Source organism: Myotis lucifugus, unplaced genomic scaffold (genome assembly GCF_000147115.1).
Source record: "Myotis lucifugus unplaced genomic scaffold, Myoluc2.0 scaffold_83, whole genome shotgun sequence".
NCBI classification, from domain to species: Eukaryota; Metazoa; Chordata; class Mammalia; order Chiroptera; family Vespertilionidae; genus Myotis; species Myotis lucifugus.
This window is the reverse complement of record NW_005871131.1, coordinates 3,340,106-3,357,957: the sequence shown is the minus strand read 5'-3', so window position 1 is coordinate 3,357,957 and position 17,852 is coordinate 3,340,106. Positions and strand designations below refer to the sequence as shown.

General features: G+C 39.6%; 1 protein-coding gene across 2 annotated transcripts in view; it reads left to right on the top strand.

Moving 5' to 3' along the window:
• ERC2 (ELKS/RAB6-interacting/CAST family member 2) overlaps positions 1-17,852 on the top strand; it is an 869,271-nt gene that overhangs the window by 237,868 nt on the left and 613,551 nt on the right. For both annotated transcript variants that reach the window (XR_002829807.1, XM_006090859.2), the window contains exon 4: positions 6,967-7,041. Coding sequence is in view for 1 of the 2 variants with exons in the window: in XM_006090859.2 (XP_006090921.1) it covers positions 6,967-7,041 (75 nt within the window). In the remaining variant the exon portion in view is untranslated. The remainder of the gene's footprint in view (positions 1-6,966; positions 7,042-17,852) is intronic.

The following is a 17,852-nucleotide window of genomic DNA, read 5'->3' as shown; positions in this document are numbered from 1 at the left end:
TTTTTAAAATTATTGTGCTTTTCTTCCATTGGAATTTGAAATGAAACCCCATGAGGGCTGGGATATTTGTCTATTTGGTTCACAGCTGTATCTCCTGTACCCCCTGCATCAAATTATTATTTGAATATGTGAATCCGCCATATCTTAAAATTGATGTGAATTAATGTTTGGGATTATAGTATTACATTCTCGTTGGTTTCTCCAGTTGGTTTTGTTCCTTAATGGTGGCAGTTTTAAAATATGTCTTCACATTGTTTGGTACTCTTCCCTGGAATTTGTGCAGGCTCATGACTGCTTCAGCCAGCAGAGCATTGGGGAAGTGATGCTATGGGACTTCTGAGGTTAGGTCATAAAAGGCCATGCAGTCTCTGGCTTATTTGCTGGAACATTTGCTTTTGGAATCTGTACACTCAAAGAGATTGGATTATCCTGAGACAGCCATGCCGTGAGAAAGCCCAGGCCACAGGGAGAGCCATATTTGGATTGACAATTCCAGCTAATTCAAGCCTTCAAGACATTTTCCATCCAAGGCACCAGGCAAATGAGTGAAGAAACCATCTTGGAAATGGACCCACCCGCCCTCGCTATTCCAGCCTCCTGCCATCATGCTGTAGAGACAAGCTTTTCCTACCTTGTCCTTTGTGAATTCCTGATGCAGAATTCCTGAGCATAATAAAGTGGAGGTGGTTTGACACCGCTAAGTTTAGGGTGGGTTGTTACACAGTGGCAGATTACCAGAAAAGTAATTTGGAAAAGCCAGAGTTAAGTTTTGATTATTATTACTTTTTTGGTCTATTGAAGAAATGTATTGGTGGGCAAAGTAGATTTGCAGTTATGATTACACAAGTGTATTCTTGTGTTATTATTTATTGTGTTATCTATTACAACTATAAATCTACTATTTGTCCTCCTCTGTATGGTGCGTGAAACATTATTCTGCCAGGCTCATCTTGGGAGCTAGTGTCCATCCACATGAACTCACTAGACTCCAGATGCTCATTAATGCCAAGAAATGTCATCCCGATGAACCACTGGAGATTTCATGCTCAGAATTCTGGGTTCTTGGTATATTTCCATGCTGATCACCTGGAGAAGCTGGCATTTTTAGACCAGTTAAGGCCAAACTAGTCATGAAATTATAGGAAAACTAGAGACCCAGTGCATGAAATTCGTGCACGGGTAGGGTCCCTAGGCCTGGCGGTGATCAGGGCTGATCTTTGGGGTGACTGGCGGGGCAGCTGGGGGGCCCCTGTGGGCACCCACCTTGGCTGGCCTGGCACCACCCATTCACCGCCCCCTCCCCCCTCCTCCCTACCTCCCCCTTGCTGCTGCTTCTGGTCTGGGCCTGCAGGCTGGGGGCAGCTCCTGCATTGAGCATCTGCCCCTGATGGTCAGTGCACATCATAGCGACCAGTCGGTCCGCCCATTGTTCCTCCGGTCAGTAGATTTGCATATTAGGCTTTTATTATATAGGATATATAAGCTGGGGACCAGTGTTACAGTGAGATATTAAATTTTGTGATGCTGCCAATTTACTTCTTTTATTTTTACTTTGTTTTTAAAACTGAGAATGGATGTGACTAAAAATACCAGGCAAAAATCAGCATTTCAGAGGCAGCTGCCTATTCAGTCTGGATGTTCTCAGATCTGGAAGGGTGATTAGCAACCCACTCATAAAGCTCCTTATTCTTCAGATCAGAGAGGGCTGTGTGTGCCCAAGGTCTCAGTCTGGAACTGTGACTCCTGATTCCCAACCCTCTATTCAGTGCTTTTTCCTCTCAATAAGTGGTTTTTAGTCTGCAGTCTGGTTTAATGACAAACTTCTCAAGTGCTGGACCAGGCCCTGTGGACCAACTGAAAGCGTATACACCGTGTTGTCTGTGTGTGCTTTGTGCCCATTACTGCAGCCAATCTACACCTTCCATCTGATTCTTACAGAGATCCGTGACTCAGAAAACCATAAGTACCACCACTCTTGATGATTTCATACTGTCACTTAAAAACTACCACAATCATTGAAATCTTGGACACCCCCCATACCTATACCAGATGCCCTGGTGAAACTCTTTAGTTGTTTAAGTTCAGTGCATAGTGGGCCCATCTTTCAGATGGTTAGGGATAGTTGAAGCACCAACTATCTTACTGTCTCTTTAGAAAAATTTGGCCAGTACTCACACATTACAATCAGTTGGTGATTCAAAAGCAACAGACAATGGAGGGCTAATTAGGCATTATGTCTCCTTGTAGCTATTGCAGTAGTTAAGGGAGAGAGAGCTGGGATCTCCACAGATACATTCCGTATACGCAGAGGCTAACTGATTAGGAGTTTATTTTTCATGTACACCACCATCCAATGTGGGTTCTCGGCACCCTTTTCAGATGGCATTTCAGGAACCCAGGCTCCTTTATCTTGGGGTCCTGCCAGGTTCTTGGGTCTTGAAGTCCTTTACTTCTAGCCAGCAGACAGGGAAATGGGTGAGTTGAAGATAGGCTAGGACAAGCATGTCAAACTCGTGGCTGCGGGCTACAGGCCTCATTTAAACAAACCCGCGAGCCGCCAGTTTGACATGCTTGTGCTAGGAGGTATTTATGGAAGTTGAGTTTCTCATTTCTACTCACATTCCACTGGCCAGAAGTAAGTCACAGAACTCATCTCCAAACAAGGATGGTGGTGATGAGGCTTCCTACCAACCACTTTACACCAACGATTTTCAACCAGTGTGCCGTAAGAATATTTAAAACATACAATACCTGACTATTTAGTCAGGGGGCACTGAACTCTTTTCCCTTAGATTATCAAATAAAAAAATGACAACAGCCAACACAACAATAGCCTTCCAGTGTGAATGAATCAAAATTATACCTACATAATTTTGTTCCGCAGCATTTCGGTGGGTAGTTTATGTGTGCCATGAGATGGAAAAGGTTGAACATTGCTCCTCTACATTAATGAAGGGGAGCATCTTCATTAGTGGACAACTGGTCCTCTTGGCTACAGTCAGAGTGAGCACTTTACGGTTTCCAAATCTCAGAGATGAATGAAATGTCTGAGGTGGGACTTTCAGATAGTCCATGAAGTCTGCGTGTAGATTACAATCGCCACTTACCTGACATCTTCGGAATTAAGGTGATCCTCAGAAACCATGAAGTCAGGACTGATCAAAGTAGTGTAGTTAAGAAAGGGAAATAATAATTCATCCGCAATTGGAGATGTTATTTTCTTTGTTATGGAGTGACACAGAGGGTAAGGGCCCAATCTGGATTCTGAGCTGGTTTATATTACAGCAGAACTTGTGTAATTATAGTGAAGAGAACTCTGTTTCCATTTTTGTAAAACTATTGCTACAAGTTTAGCTTTGTTAGTGCATATTTTCCCTTAAAAATGTTTTTATGCTTGGCAGAAATTATAACAGCACATGCTTTTACCTTATGGGTTTTATTTGTTGTGGTGCTTTGTTGCTTCTTGGTTATTTTTATTTGTTTTATGAAAGCTTAACCTCTCTCTTAAAATTATCTTACAATTTTTATTTTGAAACTGGGATTGGCTATGATATGAAATTGTCCTGAATTTCATTTTCATCTTTCTTTGTTAAAATGCTTTTGATGCCACATGGTATTGTTACCATTGTAATTAGGTAATTATTAATCATAGGAAATGGGCAAAAGGGAGGCCAGGCATTGTAAGCATACCATCTGGGCAGCTTTACCAGGAAGCTGCAACTTCACACTCTTGAGGGAAACACTGGTCTATTCCCCGAAAATCACTGGGGGAAAGGTGTCCAACAAAGGGGAGATGAGTGCATTCACTCTAAGGTTGGGGAGATGTAGGGAAGATGCCTGTTAATCTAACCTGAAACAGAGATAATCGGCCAAGGGGGTGGGGCCCCTGCAAGCCCAAGGAAATTTGGGAATGCGTAATCCCCCAGATGAAGGAGTTTTCTCTCTTGGTGTTCTTGTTCCTCTGGCTTTGCTCCTGTCTGTGTTCCCTTCATGGCCATGTGGTCCTGCAAACTCCACATGCAACGGGCTGATGGACTGCAGTGGGAACCACAAGCTAAGCTAGCTTGATGCTGGATTGGACCATGCAAACATGAAACAGCAACTCTGGACAACAGCTTTAATCCCAGCTCTGCTGAAAGCAAAACAGGACCTTTTCCTTGGTGGGATGGAGGGGAAATGGGACCTTGGAAACGCAGGGATGTAATTTAATGCAAACAAATGCCACTCATTCTCCCACGTGAATTTCAGAAAATTCCTTTTCTCATGACACTGCAAGAAGTCCACCTCCGCTGTCAACTGGTGCAGACACGGAGAGCTCCCCACCCATAACAGTATCAGAATCAGTGACCTGTGAAATATATTTCTTCTCCCACTGACTATGGAACAATTCTGACAAGTGACTTAACTTTCCGTTTTCTCATCAATGAGATTTTATTGGTCCAGTGATCTCTCCAGTTATCTTGAAATTAATGTTTAGGGCTAAGTAGATTTTTATGGACCATGTGATTTACCCAGCGGTGTGCTGGAAAACTGGATTGTGCTAGCCTATGATGACTGAATAGTGGAAACTTGTTTTAACAACCTATATTACAAATTAAATATCCCAAATCACAATTAAAGAACTTGTATTAAGAACTCACATTTTCCTAATTTTTGTTATATTTTACTATTTTCTATGCTCTTGAGGTTCTTCTATCCATTGTGTCCATACAGTGGGAATACTATACAGTGGGGTGTTATTGCACCCCTCTTCCCAATTCTGCACTCAGTGACACCACTTAGGTAGCTTGAAGTTGGCCTGGTGGGTGCTGTTTGTTAAAGGTTTACCAGCAGCCCACAGGACTCACCACACAGTTCATACTCCTCAACGGTAGTGTTGAAGCTTGAAGGAGACAAGTAGAACCAGGGACACTGTAGATGCACAATGAAGGACAGCAGCTTTAGGGTCATTCCTTCAGAAAATCTCTGCCATCACCATGGAGCCTACAAATGGTCAGTGATGACAGATCATGGCAGGCCAGGGACTTCAAAAGGACACAGAATCTTCACTCCATCATAAAGTGGATTCAGTGATACTTGACTCCCTCCCTTTTAGGGATATGTTAGAGGGAAAAATGTCCTAACTGATGCCTGACCATTTTGAATCATTAAGAAGTACAAATTCTATTCCAATTCTTCGTAAATCAGAGGGTGAGAAACAGTTTTGCACAGGTTTGCTGGTTTGTGCTAGTGATGACTTTGAGAAGAAAATATGCTCCCTTCCTTGCCCCCATGGCTACATCCAGAGCTGCAGCTGTGGTTCCGCAGTGCTGGGCCCTGGACATGTGCACGATGGTGCATGACCAGGTTTTCTTGGGCTGCTGGCAAATAAGAACAAGGAAATAGGATGTTATCTTATCATGGGAAGGACTGTCTTTTATTGTGGGATTCTGTTCTTCTGACAATTTTTATGTCAATATATTCTTCCTTTATGAAGTGACAATGATAATAGATGGTAGTGGTGCAGGTAGATTTAATTTTAATGTCCGTACTTGGAAAAAGCTGGAAATTATGTTGATTTTCTTTCTTCAATGTCCAAGTTTTTGTGTGTGTTGTTGTTGCTGTTTCTTTCTTTTTTCTTTCTTTTTTAAATGTTTGTGGATCAATGGAATATAAAAGCCTAAAACTATTCCATCTTGACTTTAAATGAGTTTTCTGGAAGCAAATAATACTTTTGGAATTAGTCCATATGTGACTTACAAGTCAAATGATTCTTTTAAAAAAATATATTTTATTGATTTTTTTACAGAGAGGAAAGGAAAGGGATAGAGAGTTAGAAATATCGATGAGAGAGAATCATTGATCAGCTGCCTCCTGCACACCCCCTACTGGGGATGTGCCCGCAACCAAGGTACATGCCCTTGACCAGAATCGAACCTGGGACCCTTCAGTCTGCAGGCCGACGCTCTATTCACTGAGCCAAACCGGTTAGGGCAAGTCAAATGATTCTTAATGGAATTACTTCATAGGTAACTTGTATCAGCAGCATAGACATGTGCGAGCACTTTTGTTTACTCCTATCATTGGCTACTCTCATAAAACTGTTAATAATTATTACTAAGAAAATCAAAGCATGAACAAAACAACCTTGTTCATTTATTCTCCTCTGCCAAGACAATCTTTTAGTCTTAATAGAACTGTTCTTTTGAGAAGAGGCATGGAAAAAGCAAACCTTCAAGCTTAAAATTGCAATTATATTGTTTGCTTTTATCTAAAGAAATAGCCATCATATTCCAGAAGTTCTTGAGTCTACATCTGGCTTTAACCATTTGCCTCCCCACTAACACTGTTGATATTAATGCCAATTTTAATTTCTTGGCATCACATGCGCATAAACATATTTCACACACACATACACACACACACACGTGATTTTGAACAAGGACTGAAACTGTAAATTAGGAAGGAAGAGATTCACAGGATTTCATCAGATCAATTCACTCCAAAAAGTGACATAGTTGTCCTGAAAAGGTTTTAAATTGCTCATTTCAAACTTACCTCAGTAGCTAAATGCCATGCGTGCAACAGACTTGCAACCACGTTAGTCATTTTCTTTCCTCCGTTTTTCTTGCTGTGTTTGTATTGGGAGCACAGAGCAATGTAATTTAGTAAATTATGATTTGATGGCTGGGCAACAGCCCCAGTGTTGAACAGTATTTGGACTATAATTACTTGCTGGCTTTGTCACAGTTGACATTAATTATTGATGGAAGTTTCAGAAATAGCGCATGTGCCAGGAGCCTTTCACCGGAACTCCGGCTCCAAGCAGGAGGGATGCTAAGGAGGGTGGGGGGATTGGCACCTGTGGCTTGTTTATGTCTGTGCACAGCAAACCTGCACCCGGTGGGCTGTGTGGCACCTGTGTAAAGGCCATGGTGTAACAGGAGGATGAACCGTCAGGCTTATTTCTATCGTGTTCCTCCCCAGGAATTGCACCGGAGAAGCCAACTTCAGCCGGAGCCAGCCAAGACGAAGGCTCTCCAGACTGTCATTGAGATGAAGGTAGGAGCTGTTCACATTTGTCAAAAAAGCTGTGGCTCTGGAATATGTTCTAACTTGATGGGTGCCTAGCAAACATGTGAAATGAATGTTGTGTTTTCTCTAGGCTCCCTGATAAGTGCTTTTATTCTGGGTCTTTTGCCTTCCTAGGTACATTTAATTTCTCGGCCCTTTAAGATTCCTTTTCTGAGCAAAAGAAGAAAGGGCTCAAGTATCCCTTGGCTGAGAGGAGCAGAAAGGAGCTGGTTCCTTTCCAGAGCATTGCTGATGCTTTTCCCCTTAAGGGATGTTTTGTGTGTGCTTTAAAAGTAAATTTCTAACCCTGGAAAAAAATATTTTCCCCTCCCACTCACATTGCAATGAAAAGACACCTTGACAAACTAAGATTTGGCTTTATATACAACGGAGTCATTAAATAATTTAAATGATGCTGTTAGCAAAATTTGCTTATCAAAGAATAATACTTTTTTTTTCTTTTTGCTTATCAAAGAAAATACTCCAGTATTTTCTCCTAACCAAGCTTGGAGGTAATACTTTTTAAAATCCTCTCCAGGTATCCTCTTTAGCTGTGGAAGCATAGAAATATGCTATTTAAAAGGATCAAAGATATCCTGGATGGATTCAGGGCATTTAAAGAATAATGATGTAAATGATGGTGGCCAAATCACGATTTATGATTAAGAAATAGATCTAAATGAAAATCAATTGCTTTGTCAGTATCTAGAAATTTGAAGTCTTGTTACTTCCAGTTTTTGCCAGAGGAAAACAGAGTATTTATCTTAAGAATAAGTAATTCTTTATTTAAATTGCTCCATGACAATACCGCAACAACAGTGTCTGCAATTTAGTAATTTTACACTTGAGTTTAACACTCAAGAGTTTGCTGTCACCATCAGCCTGCAAGAGAATCATGAAGTTTGCTGATAGGATAATGATTTCTCTGTCTTTCTTATAGCACATGATTTTGAATTGTCTGCCAAAAATTCCCATGTCCTAGGGAAAAATAAATTAACATGAACCATTGAGTTCTTGGCATGTACAATTTTGTGTTTTTTTTTCTTCCAGTCAATGACAGTGTCTTTATCCAAGTAGATTTTTGTGGAAATAATGTAGAACATTTGCTTTTAAACTATATGTCTCCCGAAGGTTACATGAGTCAAGGTACTCATAAAGCATTTGCAGCAAATTGGTTTGAAAAATATAATCAAAGGGACCAGCTGCCAGTAAGATTAAAAATAATTGCTAATTTTGGCTTATCAATTCATTTTGAATTTATGTAATTTTAACTTATTTTGAAATGAAACTTATTCTACAACTGAGAGAGATTGGTTCATAACTGAGATTTCATCCTCACTTCACATTAGAAGCAAACTTGAAACTTTGATAAGGAAAAAAAAATAAAGGAAGAGAGAAAGAAAAAAAAAGAAAGAAAAGACAAATAATTAATTTTAAAGATTTTTAAAAATATATATTTTATTGATTTTTAACAGAGAGGAAGGAAGAGAGATAGAGAGTTAGAAACATCGATGAGAAACATAGATCAGCTGCCTCCTGCACACCTTCTACTGGGGATGTGCCCGCAACCAAGGTACATGCCCTTGACTGGAATCGAACCTGGGACCTTTCAGTCCGCAGGCCGACGCTCTATCCACTAAGCCAAACTGGTTAGGGCTTAAAGATTTTATTTTATTGCAAAAAGTCATTCAGTCCCTTTTCTACCCACCTCCACACCTATATCTGCACAATTAGTAATGGGAAAGAGGATACATATAAAATCTATTTCCAAAGTATTGTGTGTTTTTTTTTTAAATAAAAGAACAAATGTGTCCCAAAACTATTTGGAGAAGCCAGGAATGACATATCTTCCAGTGCTGTGGGCATTTTCCTAGTAGAGGTCACTACAGAGACAATTAGTACTTATTTGTGGCTTTAATAAATAGGAAATCTGTTTGATTCTAGCTTACTGTTTTTAACATCATATGTTTTGTTAGAAAACAAAAAAAATAATAAAAACACTTGTTTAGGCTATCTATGTGGGTAGGCATAAAAACATGATTTTTTTAGGGCAAATTTATATCCATATATTATCAGTAAATTGAGTCTGGAGTTTTTCTCTGATGATGCCAATGCTCCTGATTTGTAGAACACGTTTTAAGGACAATGATGATCAATGTATTTGTCAGGGAATCAGGCCTGGAGTGTTTCTGTTGTCTTTTGGATGCCTGCTTATTTACAAAGTATAGCCTTCTGTTTTGTCAGTGGAGAAGTCTGAGTCCCATTAGCATTTACTCAACATGCATAAATTGAATTATGGAGGCAGCTGGTAGAGGGTCATTTCCTCAGCCTTTGTGTGTAGCTTGTGATAGAGGCTGTGATCTCATCTGATTTTTTTTTATTACATCCCTTTTAAATTGGAGGGAATATTGGAAACCAATACTTTATAAACTATAGGGTTGACTATCAAATAGATCTGACCCTTAATCCTGGTGGGTGGAATTTGAGACCCTATTGTGTTTTAACTTAAACACCTTTGGGTAAACATGAGTGTCATATATAGCGCCTTGGCAAAATCTGGAGTTAAAGGGAGCTTTCCAAGAGTACGTTGATCAGTAGTTTCAGGGAGGTGGCGTGAAGTAAGGGCTTAGAAGTTATTCCTACTTATCCCTTGCTACTTAGTGAATCTGAGGGAGACTTTCTGACTTCTCATCTTCACCACCCTTATACTTTGCATCAACTCTAGAAAGGTATTTACTGTGAAAATCTGTGAAGTCAAGCACTTTAGAACCACAACCTCATACGTGTAGTGACTCTCTCTGTGCCCCTCGCACTTGTGGAGTTGTGAAGGTCTCTCTCTGTGGGGCACACCATAGGGAGGGCCTTCGGTAGCCATCACATCTATTACTGGCCAGCTGAGCCTACGGAGGGTCACCTGAATGAAAATGAAGGGAAGCAGAATGAATTGAAGTTATTTGTGATTTATCTTCTTGCAGGGAGCTCCAAGTTTTAATTTTGGTCCCGATTTGGTCTGGCAGGTATGTTCCTGGTTTGCACTGTTAGAACACTGTGTGTGTTTCTCTGAAAAATTAGTTTTCCTGTGGATGTTGCAGTGCTTTTCTCTTTCTTGCTTTTGTGTCTAAATTTTTTTTTTTACTAAGATCCTCTTTTCTGCTCTTATGGAGAACTGTCAATAAAAAGGTCAGCTAAAAGGTTTTTTACCTTCTTTTTTCTTTTGTTAATGCTAAGTCTTTTGAAAGAATTGTTTTAAATCTATTTTTATTGTAATTTTGACATGGAATAAACATGATGTCCAAAAGTTTCACTTTCTTGGGTTCATCCCTAAAGCTGTATCCAGTGTTATTCTTCCTTCCTTTTTTTTAAAAAAAAGGGAAATGAATTACAGTAATGACAGTACTTGTCAGATAATCTCAAAATTTTTTTCTTTGTTACTCAGAACTTTTAGATGAATGAAAATCTAATTCAAAGTGGCTTAAGCCAAAAGGAAATTTATTGGCCCATATCAATGGAAAAAAAACCCACAACACAAAACAGCAGAAGTATTGCTTCCAGCACAGCTTGATCCAGGGGCTCAAGAGATATTGACAGATCTCATTTTCTCTCATTCCATCTCTTGTTTTGGCTTCCTTCATGTGAGCTCTATTTTCAGACAACCTCTTCGCCTGTCTGAACAAGGTGACTGCAGCAGCTCCAACAGTCACAGAGGGAAGGAACAGGAAGAAAGCTGTGTTTAAAAAAAATGCAGAAAACCCAATCAACCCCAGAATAATAATTACTGAGATAAGGCATAGAAGCATAGAACCTCGCTCACTTAGCAACGCAGGCTGAAAAGAAAATGCATGGAGTTCCCTAGGTTCTCCTGTGCTTGTGAATTAAATGGCACTCATTCATCAAGTAAAACAAGTTTTATCCTAGCACTGACAACAGCAGAATTTATCAAATGGGACATATACTAGTGATGTCATGGTTTTAGTGAAAGTTGCAGGAAATACACTTGATCTGGTGAACTTGTTCCTTAAAGTGGATTAAGAGGCTGGAGGTATATTGTCTCCATGTGACAATGTCTCTGTGGCAATTGAAGTGAGGATTGTGGGTGTTTAGCTTTGCAGTCACATGACCAACCAGGGCACATGTGTGTCATACGTGGTTCTTCTTTAGCAAAATTGTCCCCTCCATGCTCTCCATGGGAACTGCGCTGTAAGCAATTCAAGACTGAGCTTGACTGAATTTTCCACTTCTAGTTGTGCTGTTGATAAAAAAGTGTGACTTGCAGTCAGATGCTAAACTCCAGTGGTAAGGTTGATTTTTGTTATCAAAACGAAAAATCAAGCCTTGTCTTGGTGCTCAGGCATGGAGACTACTCTTCTCCATGCGGTTGAGCTGACCTGCAGTTGGGTTAAGTTTCCCCTAAAAGACATCTTAGTGCTTCGTCAAATTCAGCCATTTCCGTTCTGCCAGGCACAGAAGGTGCTGGAGCATGGAGAAGGCAAGAGCTACCACTTGCCAACCTCTCCCAAGGTCACACAAGCCAGGAAGGGAGAGATTTCGAATCCAAACCTAGGCCATTGAATGCATCCCAGTTTCCAGTGTGAACTTAATTCCAGTCTTAGGATCTAATCAGGAAAACTATGTAATGGCTGAAGTATTTTTATTTATTTTTTGTTTGTTTAGGTGTATATTTCATCTATTTTTTTGAACTGTTACTTGTTTCAGTCTAAACACAAACTCAGAGTAATTTCTTCTCCCAGGATGATGTGTTCATACAACATTTGTGTCAAGCCTAGTTTTTCTAGTCAAGCCATTATGATGGCCTTTAGGATTTAAATCTTGCCTGGCTCCTTTTGTGGCTATTAAGAAAAGTAACAACAATAACAACCACCAGTGACAGCCTGCAGCTCGAACACCACTGGCCACACAGGCGCAGGGTACCTGACGTATAAAAACTCGTGCATAGGCATAATTAGCCCCATTTCCCAGATGAGAAAGCCGTGGTTGAATGGAGATAAGCAACCTGCCCAAGGTTCTACAGCTAGTCGGTTGGCAGTTGAAATTTGAACACAGGTTTCTCCTCCAAAGTTCTCACACTCTCTAATCCTCCAGTCTGCTTTTAATGAAAATGGCCCATACATTCAACTATGTTTTTCCTTTTTTTATAATTCTTTATTGTTGAAAGTACAGTGGGGCCTTGACTTACGAGTGTCCCGACTAACGAGTTTTTCGAGATATGAATAGTCTCTCGGCCGATTTTTTGCTTTGAGTTGCAAGCTAAAATTCGAGTTATGAGCCAGCTTCAGATACCCCACCTCTAGTTGGCGCAGTGAACGTCACAGTGAACGCCACAACATCAGCCCAGCATCACGTGTCTCACTCGTTCACTTTTTGATTTGACATACTAGTGATTTGAGTTACGAGCTCTGTCACGGAACGAATTAAACTCGTAAGTCAAGGCCCCACTGTGTTACATATGTTCTCCTTTTTCCCCCATTGACCCCCTCAAGCCTGCCCTCTCCCTCCTCACCCCCCCTACCCCAGGCTTTTAGCACCCTATTGTCTGTGTCCATGGGTTATGCATAATGCATACAAGGTTTATGGTTGATTATCTTCCACCCACCCACCCTCCCTGCCTTCCCTCTGAGATTTCGCACTCTGTTCTATGCTTCCATGTCTCTGGACCCACTCCCATCATCAGTTTATTTTGTTACTTAGATCCCACATATGAGTGTGCTCATGTGGTACTTGTCTTTCTCTGACTGACTTATTTCACTTAGCATGATACTCTCCAGGTCCCTCCATGCTGTCTCAAAGGGTAAGATATTCTTTTTTACTGCTGCATAGTATTCCATGGTATAAATATACCACACCCTTTTTTATCCACTCATCTACTGATGGCTACTTGGGCTGTTTCCAGATCTTAGCTATTATAGATTGTGCTGCTATGAACATAGGGGTGTTTATATTCTTTCTGATTGGTGCTTTGGTTTCTTAGGGTATATTCCTAGAAGTGGGATCACTGGGTCAAATGACAGTTCCATATTTAATTTTTTGAGGAAACTCCATATTGTTCTTCATAATGGTTGCACCAGTCTGCATTCCCACCAGCAGTGCACTAGGGTTCTCTTTACTCCACATCCTCGCCAGCTCTTGTCATTTGTTGATTTGTTGATGGTAGCCATTCTGACAGGTGTGAGGTGATACCTCATTGTCATTTTAAGTTGCATCTCTCTGATGATAATTGACTTCGAGCGTTTTTTTCATATGTCTCTTGGCCATCTGTATGTCCTCTTTGGAGAAGTGTCTATTTAGGTCCTTTGCCCATTAAACTATTTTTTCTTTTGACTTACTTTGAAAATTATGAACTGAGGTTTGCATCAATGAACAGGTTGAGGCAGCTCATGAGAATTGGAGAGGTCTATTTGGTATTTTTGGAAAGGCCCAGTGTTGTATTTTGTGCCGTAAGTCAAGATTCACCCTTTTTACACCTGTGTTATCAGCTCTCCAAATAGGCTCTAAATATGTGCCCTACCGCCAATACATGCCCTGTTTTCCCCGCCTGACTTTCAAGTCTTGCCCTGAAATCTTTATAATAGAGTGGAGCATAACTCATTCAAACTTGGAAAGCCTTGTGTTTTTGGTGTGCACTATCCATTTACAATACCAAAAATTATCCTTTAGCTTATTTTTCTTTGTCGTTGAGAAATTTCTTCATCTTCTCATCTTTCAACTTAAAAAAAAACTTTTTCTTATTTAACTATTTTTTTTAAATAAGGGGGGAAATGTGGGTTTGAAGTGATAGCCAGAAAAAGCAAAATGTCAAGTTAAATGGTAGCTCTGTATGATATATAGTTGTCATTTAGAGGCAAGGAAGATTTTTTAAAAATGAGACTTATTTTCTTCTTTGCCCAAATGCTCCTTATGATGTGTTTGATTCTAAATGAGTTGCCAGTTGATTATTTCTGTAATAAACAGGTTTAGTTGGTATGAATTCAACTCCTGAGGTTGAGTTGCAAACAGGAGTGTTTATCGAGCATCTATTTTGTGCCCAGCACCATGGAGAGCCTTTCAGAAAAATTGAGTGATCAGTCTTTAAGGCGCTTCTGGAAGGAAATACATAAACCAGTGTCCAATTAGAGACCTAAAAATGGCAAAATGGGCTGCAGGGGCTAGAGGATGTCAAATGAGAGAGGAACAGGGCCTACTTCTTGGAGGAGGTAGTACCTGAAGGCCTTGAAAGATTGACATGATCTTGATTAAGTGGAGAGAGATGGTTTATTAATAGTGGGAAGTAGATGAGCAAAGGCAAAGGGGCTGGAAAGTATGAAGAGTGTCTTGGGAAGAGCAAGTCATTCAGTTTGGTTGAGAGAAGACTTTTTAAGTTTTAAAACAGCAGAAGATTAAATTAAACCATAAGAGAGTTAGAGAAAAGAAATAACAAAGATACTCAATTGTCTATTGATGGGCACTTAGGTTGCTTCCATATCTTGGCTATCCTATATAATAAAAGGATAAAATGCAAATCGACCGAACGGCAAAATGACTGGTCGGTCATTGACCACCAGAGGGCGGACGCTCAATGCAGGAGCTGCCCCCTGGTGATCAGTGCGCTCCCACAGGGGGAGCGCTGCTCAGCCAGAAGCTGGGCTCATGGCTGGCGAGTGCAGCAGCGGTGGCGGGAGCTTCTCCCACCTCCACAGCAGTCAGACATCCCCTGAGAGCTCCCAGACTGCAAGAAGGCACAGGTCGGGCTGAGGGACCCCCGAGTGCATGAATTTCATGCACTGGGCCTCTAGTTGTAAATAATGCTGCAATGAACATAGAGTTACATATATCTTTTTGAATTAGTGTCTTGGATTTCTTCAGATAAATACTCAGAAGTGAAATTCCTGAGTGATAGGGTTGTTCTATTTTTAATTTTGTGAGGAAGCTCCATACTGTTTTCCATAGTGGCTGCACCAATTTGCATTCCCACCAACAGTGCACGAGGGTGCCCTTTTCTCCACATCCTCACCACCACTTGCTGTTCGTTGATTTATTGATGGTAGCCATTCTGACAGGTGTGAGTTTATATCTCATTGTGGTTTTAATTTGCATTTCTCTGATGATTAGTGATGTTGAGCATCTTTTCATATGCCTGCTGGCTATCTGTAAGTCTTCTTTGGAGAAGTCTATTCAGGTCTGCCCATTTCTTAATTGGATTGTTTTTTTAATAATATGTTATATGAGTTCTTTATAAATTTTGGATATTAGCCCCTTATTTGATGTATCTTTGGTAAATATTTTCTTTCTTCCAGTAGGTTGTCTTTTTGTTTTGTTGATGTGGTACATATATACTATGGAATATTACCTGAACTCAAAAAAGAATGAAATCTTACCATTTGCAAGAGTATGGGTAGACCTAGAGTTATTGTACATGAAGTAATTCGGGCAGAAAAAGACAAATACCATATGAGGTCACTTATGTGTGTAATCTAAAGAACAAAATAAATGAACAGACAACAGAAACAGACTCATGGATACAGAAAACCAACTGAGGGTTGCCAGAGGGGAGAGGCTTTAGGGGCCTGAGTGAAGAAGGTGAAGGGATTAAGAAGAACCAATTGACAGTTACAAAATATTCCTGAGGAGGTAAAGTACAGCATAGGGAATATAGTCAATACTAATGTAATACCTATGTGTGGTGCCAGGTGGGTAATAGACTTATTGGGGGATAACTTTGTGAATTGTGTAGATGTCCAACCACTATGCTGTACACCTGAAACTATTATAAAATAATATTGAATGTCAACTGTAATTACAATATTCAAAACAAGAAGTAAAGATAAAAGGTGAAATTCATGAAATAAAAACCAAACATATACTAGAGGAGAACCCCTAAACCAAATGCTGCTTCTTTTAAGAGATTAAAAATGCGAATTCTTGTTATAATTGAAAAATAGAGATAGCACAAGTAACCATTGTCAGGATTGAAAGGGGGGCATTGCTATCAATCTTACTGACATTAAAAATAGGAAGGGATATTATTGACAACATTATGATCATAGAGTTAAAATTTTAGAAAAATTATTTTTAAAACAACTTGTTAAAATTGCATGTGAAGAAATAGAATATCTGAGTAGTTATATATATTAAAAATGATTCTAGAATTAAAAATCTTACCAACAACAAAACCCTTCATAATTCAGAAAGCAAACCAAACAAAATAATGCAGGCCCAGATGACTTTTTCAGTGAATTTTGCTAAACATCTGAAGAAAAAAATGACATCAATCATGCAGAAACTATTCTAGAGAATTAAAAAAGGGGAGCATTTCCCATCTTATTTATGAGGCCAATACAACCTTGATATTAATATCCAACAAAGCCATTTCAAGAAAGGAGATGTATAAGCAATCTCTTTTAAACCTGATATAAAATATCCTGGTGAACTGAATCCAATGACAATTAAATCACATGACTAAATTGTGCTTATTTCAGGAATACAAGGACTACCTTTTGTATATCAATTAACATTATTTACCAAATATCAAGTGTTATTTAATGGGATAAAGGAGCAAAATTAATATAATCTCATATTTGAACTCCTACCCGACATTAAAAAAAAAATCTCAATAAAGGCAGAGAAAGCATTTAGTAAGTGAAACATCCATCCATGCCAAAAAAAAAATCCAAACCACAAAAACAACCCCAAAACTTTTAGCAAACATATTAGAAGGGGATTTTCCTAATCTAATAAGAGGTAGCTACAAGAAAGCTACAGAAAACATATTTAACTATTAAATGTTGAAAGCTTTCCTTATGACATAAAGATCAAGACAAGAATGCCTGTTGCTGTCACTTCTATTTAACAATAGTCTGGATATCCATGGTATAAGAATTAGAAAGGAAGAAATAAAACCACCTTTATTCACAGGCACCATAATTTGTGTGTAAGAAGTCTCAATGAATCCATGTATAAACTATTAGATTAATAAATGAACTTAGCCAGATAGATTGTCAGTATTTTAAAATGAATCATATTTCTACATATCAGAAACAATTACAAAATGAAATTTAGAAAACAGTATTATTTCTGATGGTATTAAAAAAGCCCTAAAATATCTAGGAGCAAATCTAACAATGGTTGTTCAAGATCTCATTTAAAAAGAAGATACACAACATAATTATATACAGACTAACCAAATCTTGAAACAAATGAAATATCTATTAACAGTTGAGTGGATAAATAATGGATATTCATGCAGTGAGATGCTGTATGGCAATGAGAAGGACCAAGCATGTAATAACATAATTGAATGTCCTCAAAACAGTGTTGAAAGAAACCAGATAAGAACATATACAACATGATTCTGTTTACATGTGTTTCAAAAATAGGCAGAAGTAATCAGTGGTTAGATGTGTGGGTAGTGGTTATTCTGGAGGAAGAAGGCACGTGTGGAGGTTGAGGGGGCATGAAAGAAGCTTCTTGGTACAAGTGACATTCTGTTCCATGATCTGGTTTTCATGTGCCCAGGTGTAGTCACTTTGTCATAACTCATCATGCTGGGAATCTGTGACATGGCTGCCTTCTTATATGTAATACTAGAGGCCTGGTGCACGAAATTTGTGCATGGGTAGGGTCCCTAGGCCGGGCCTGCGGTCAAGGCCAATCGGGGCCTTCCGGCTACCGGCTGGGGCCTCCCTTCCTCAGCTGCTGGCTGCAAGCTGGTGCCTTCCTTCTTTCCGTGCCGCCCCCTGGTGGTCAGCACATGTCATAGCGAGCAATCAGTCTCCCGGTTGAACTCCTGCAGGGACAATTTGCATATT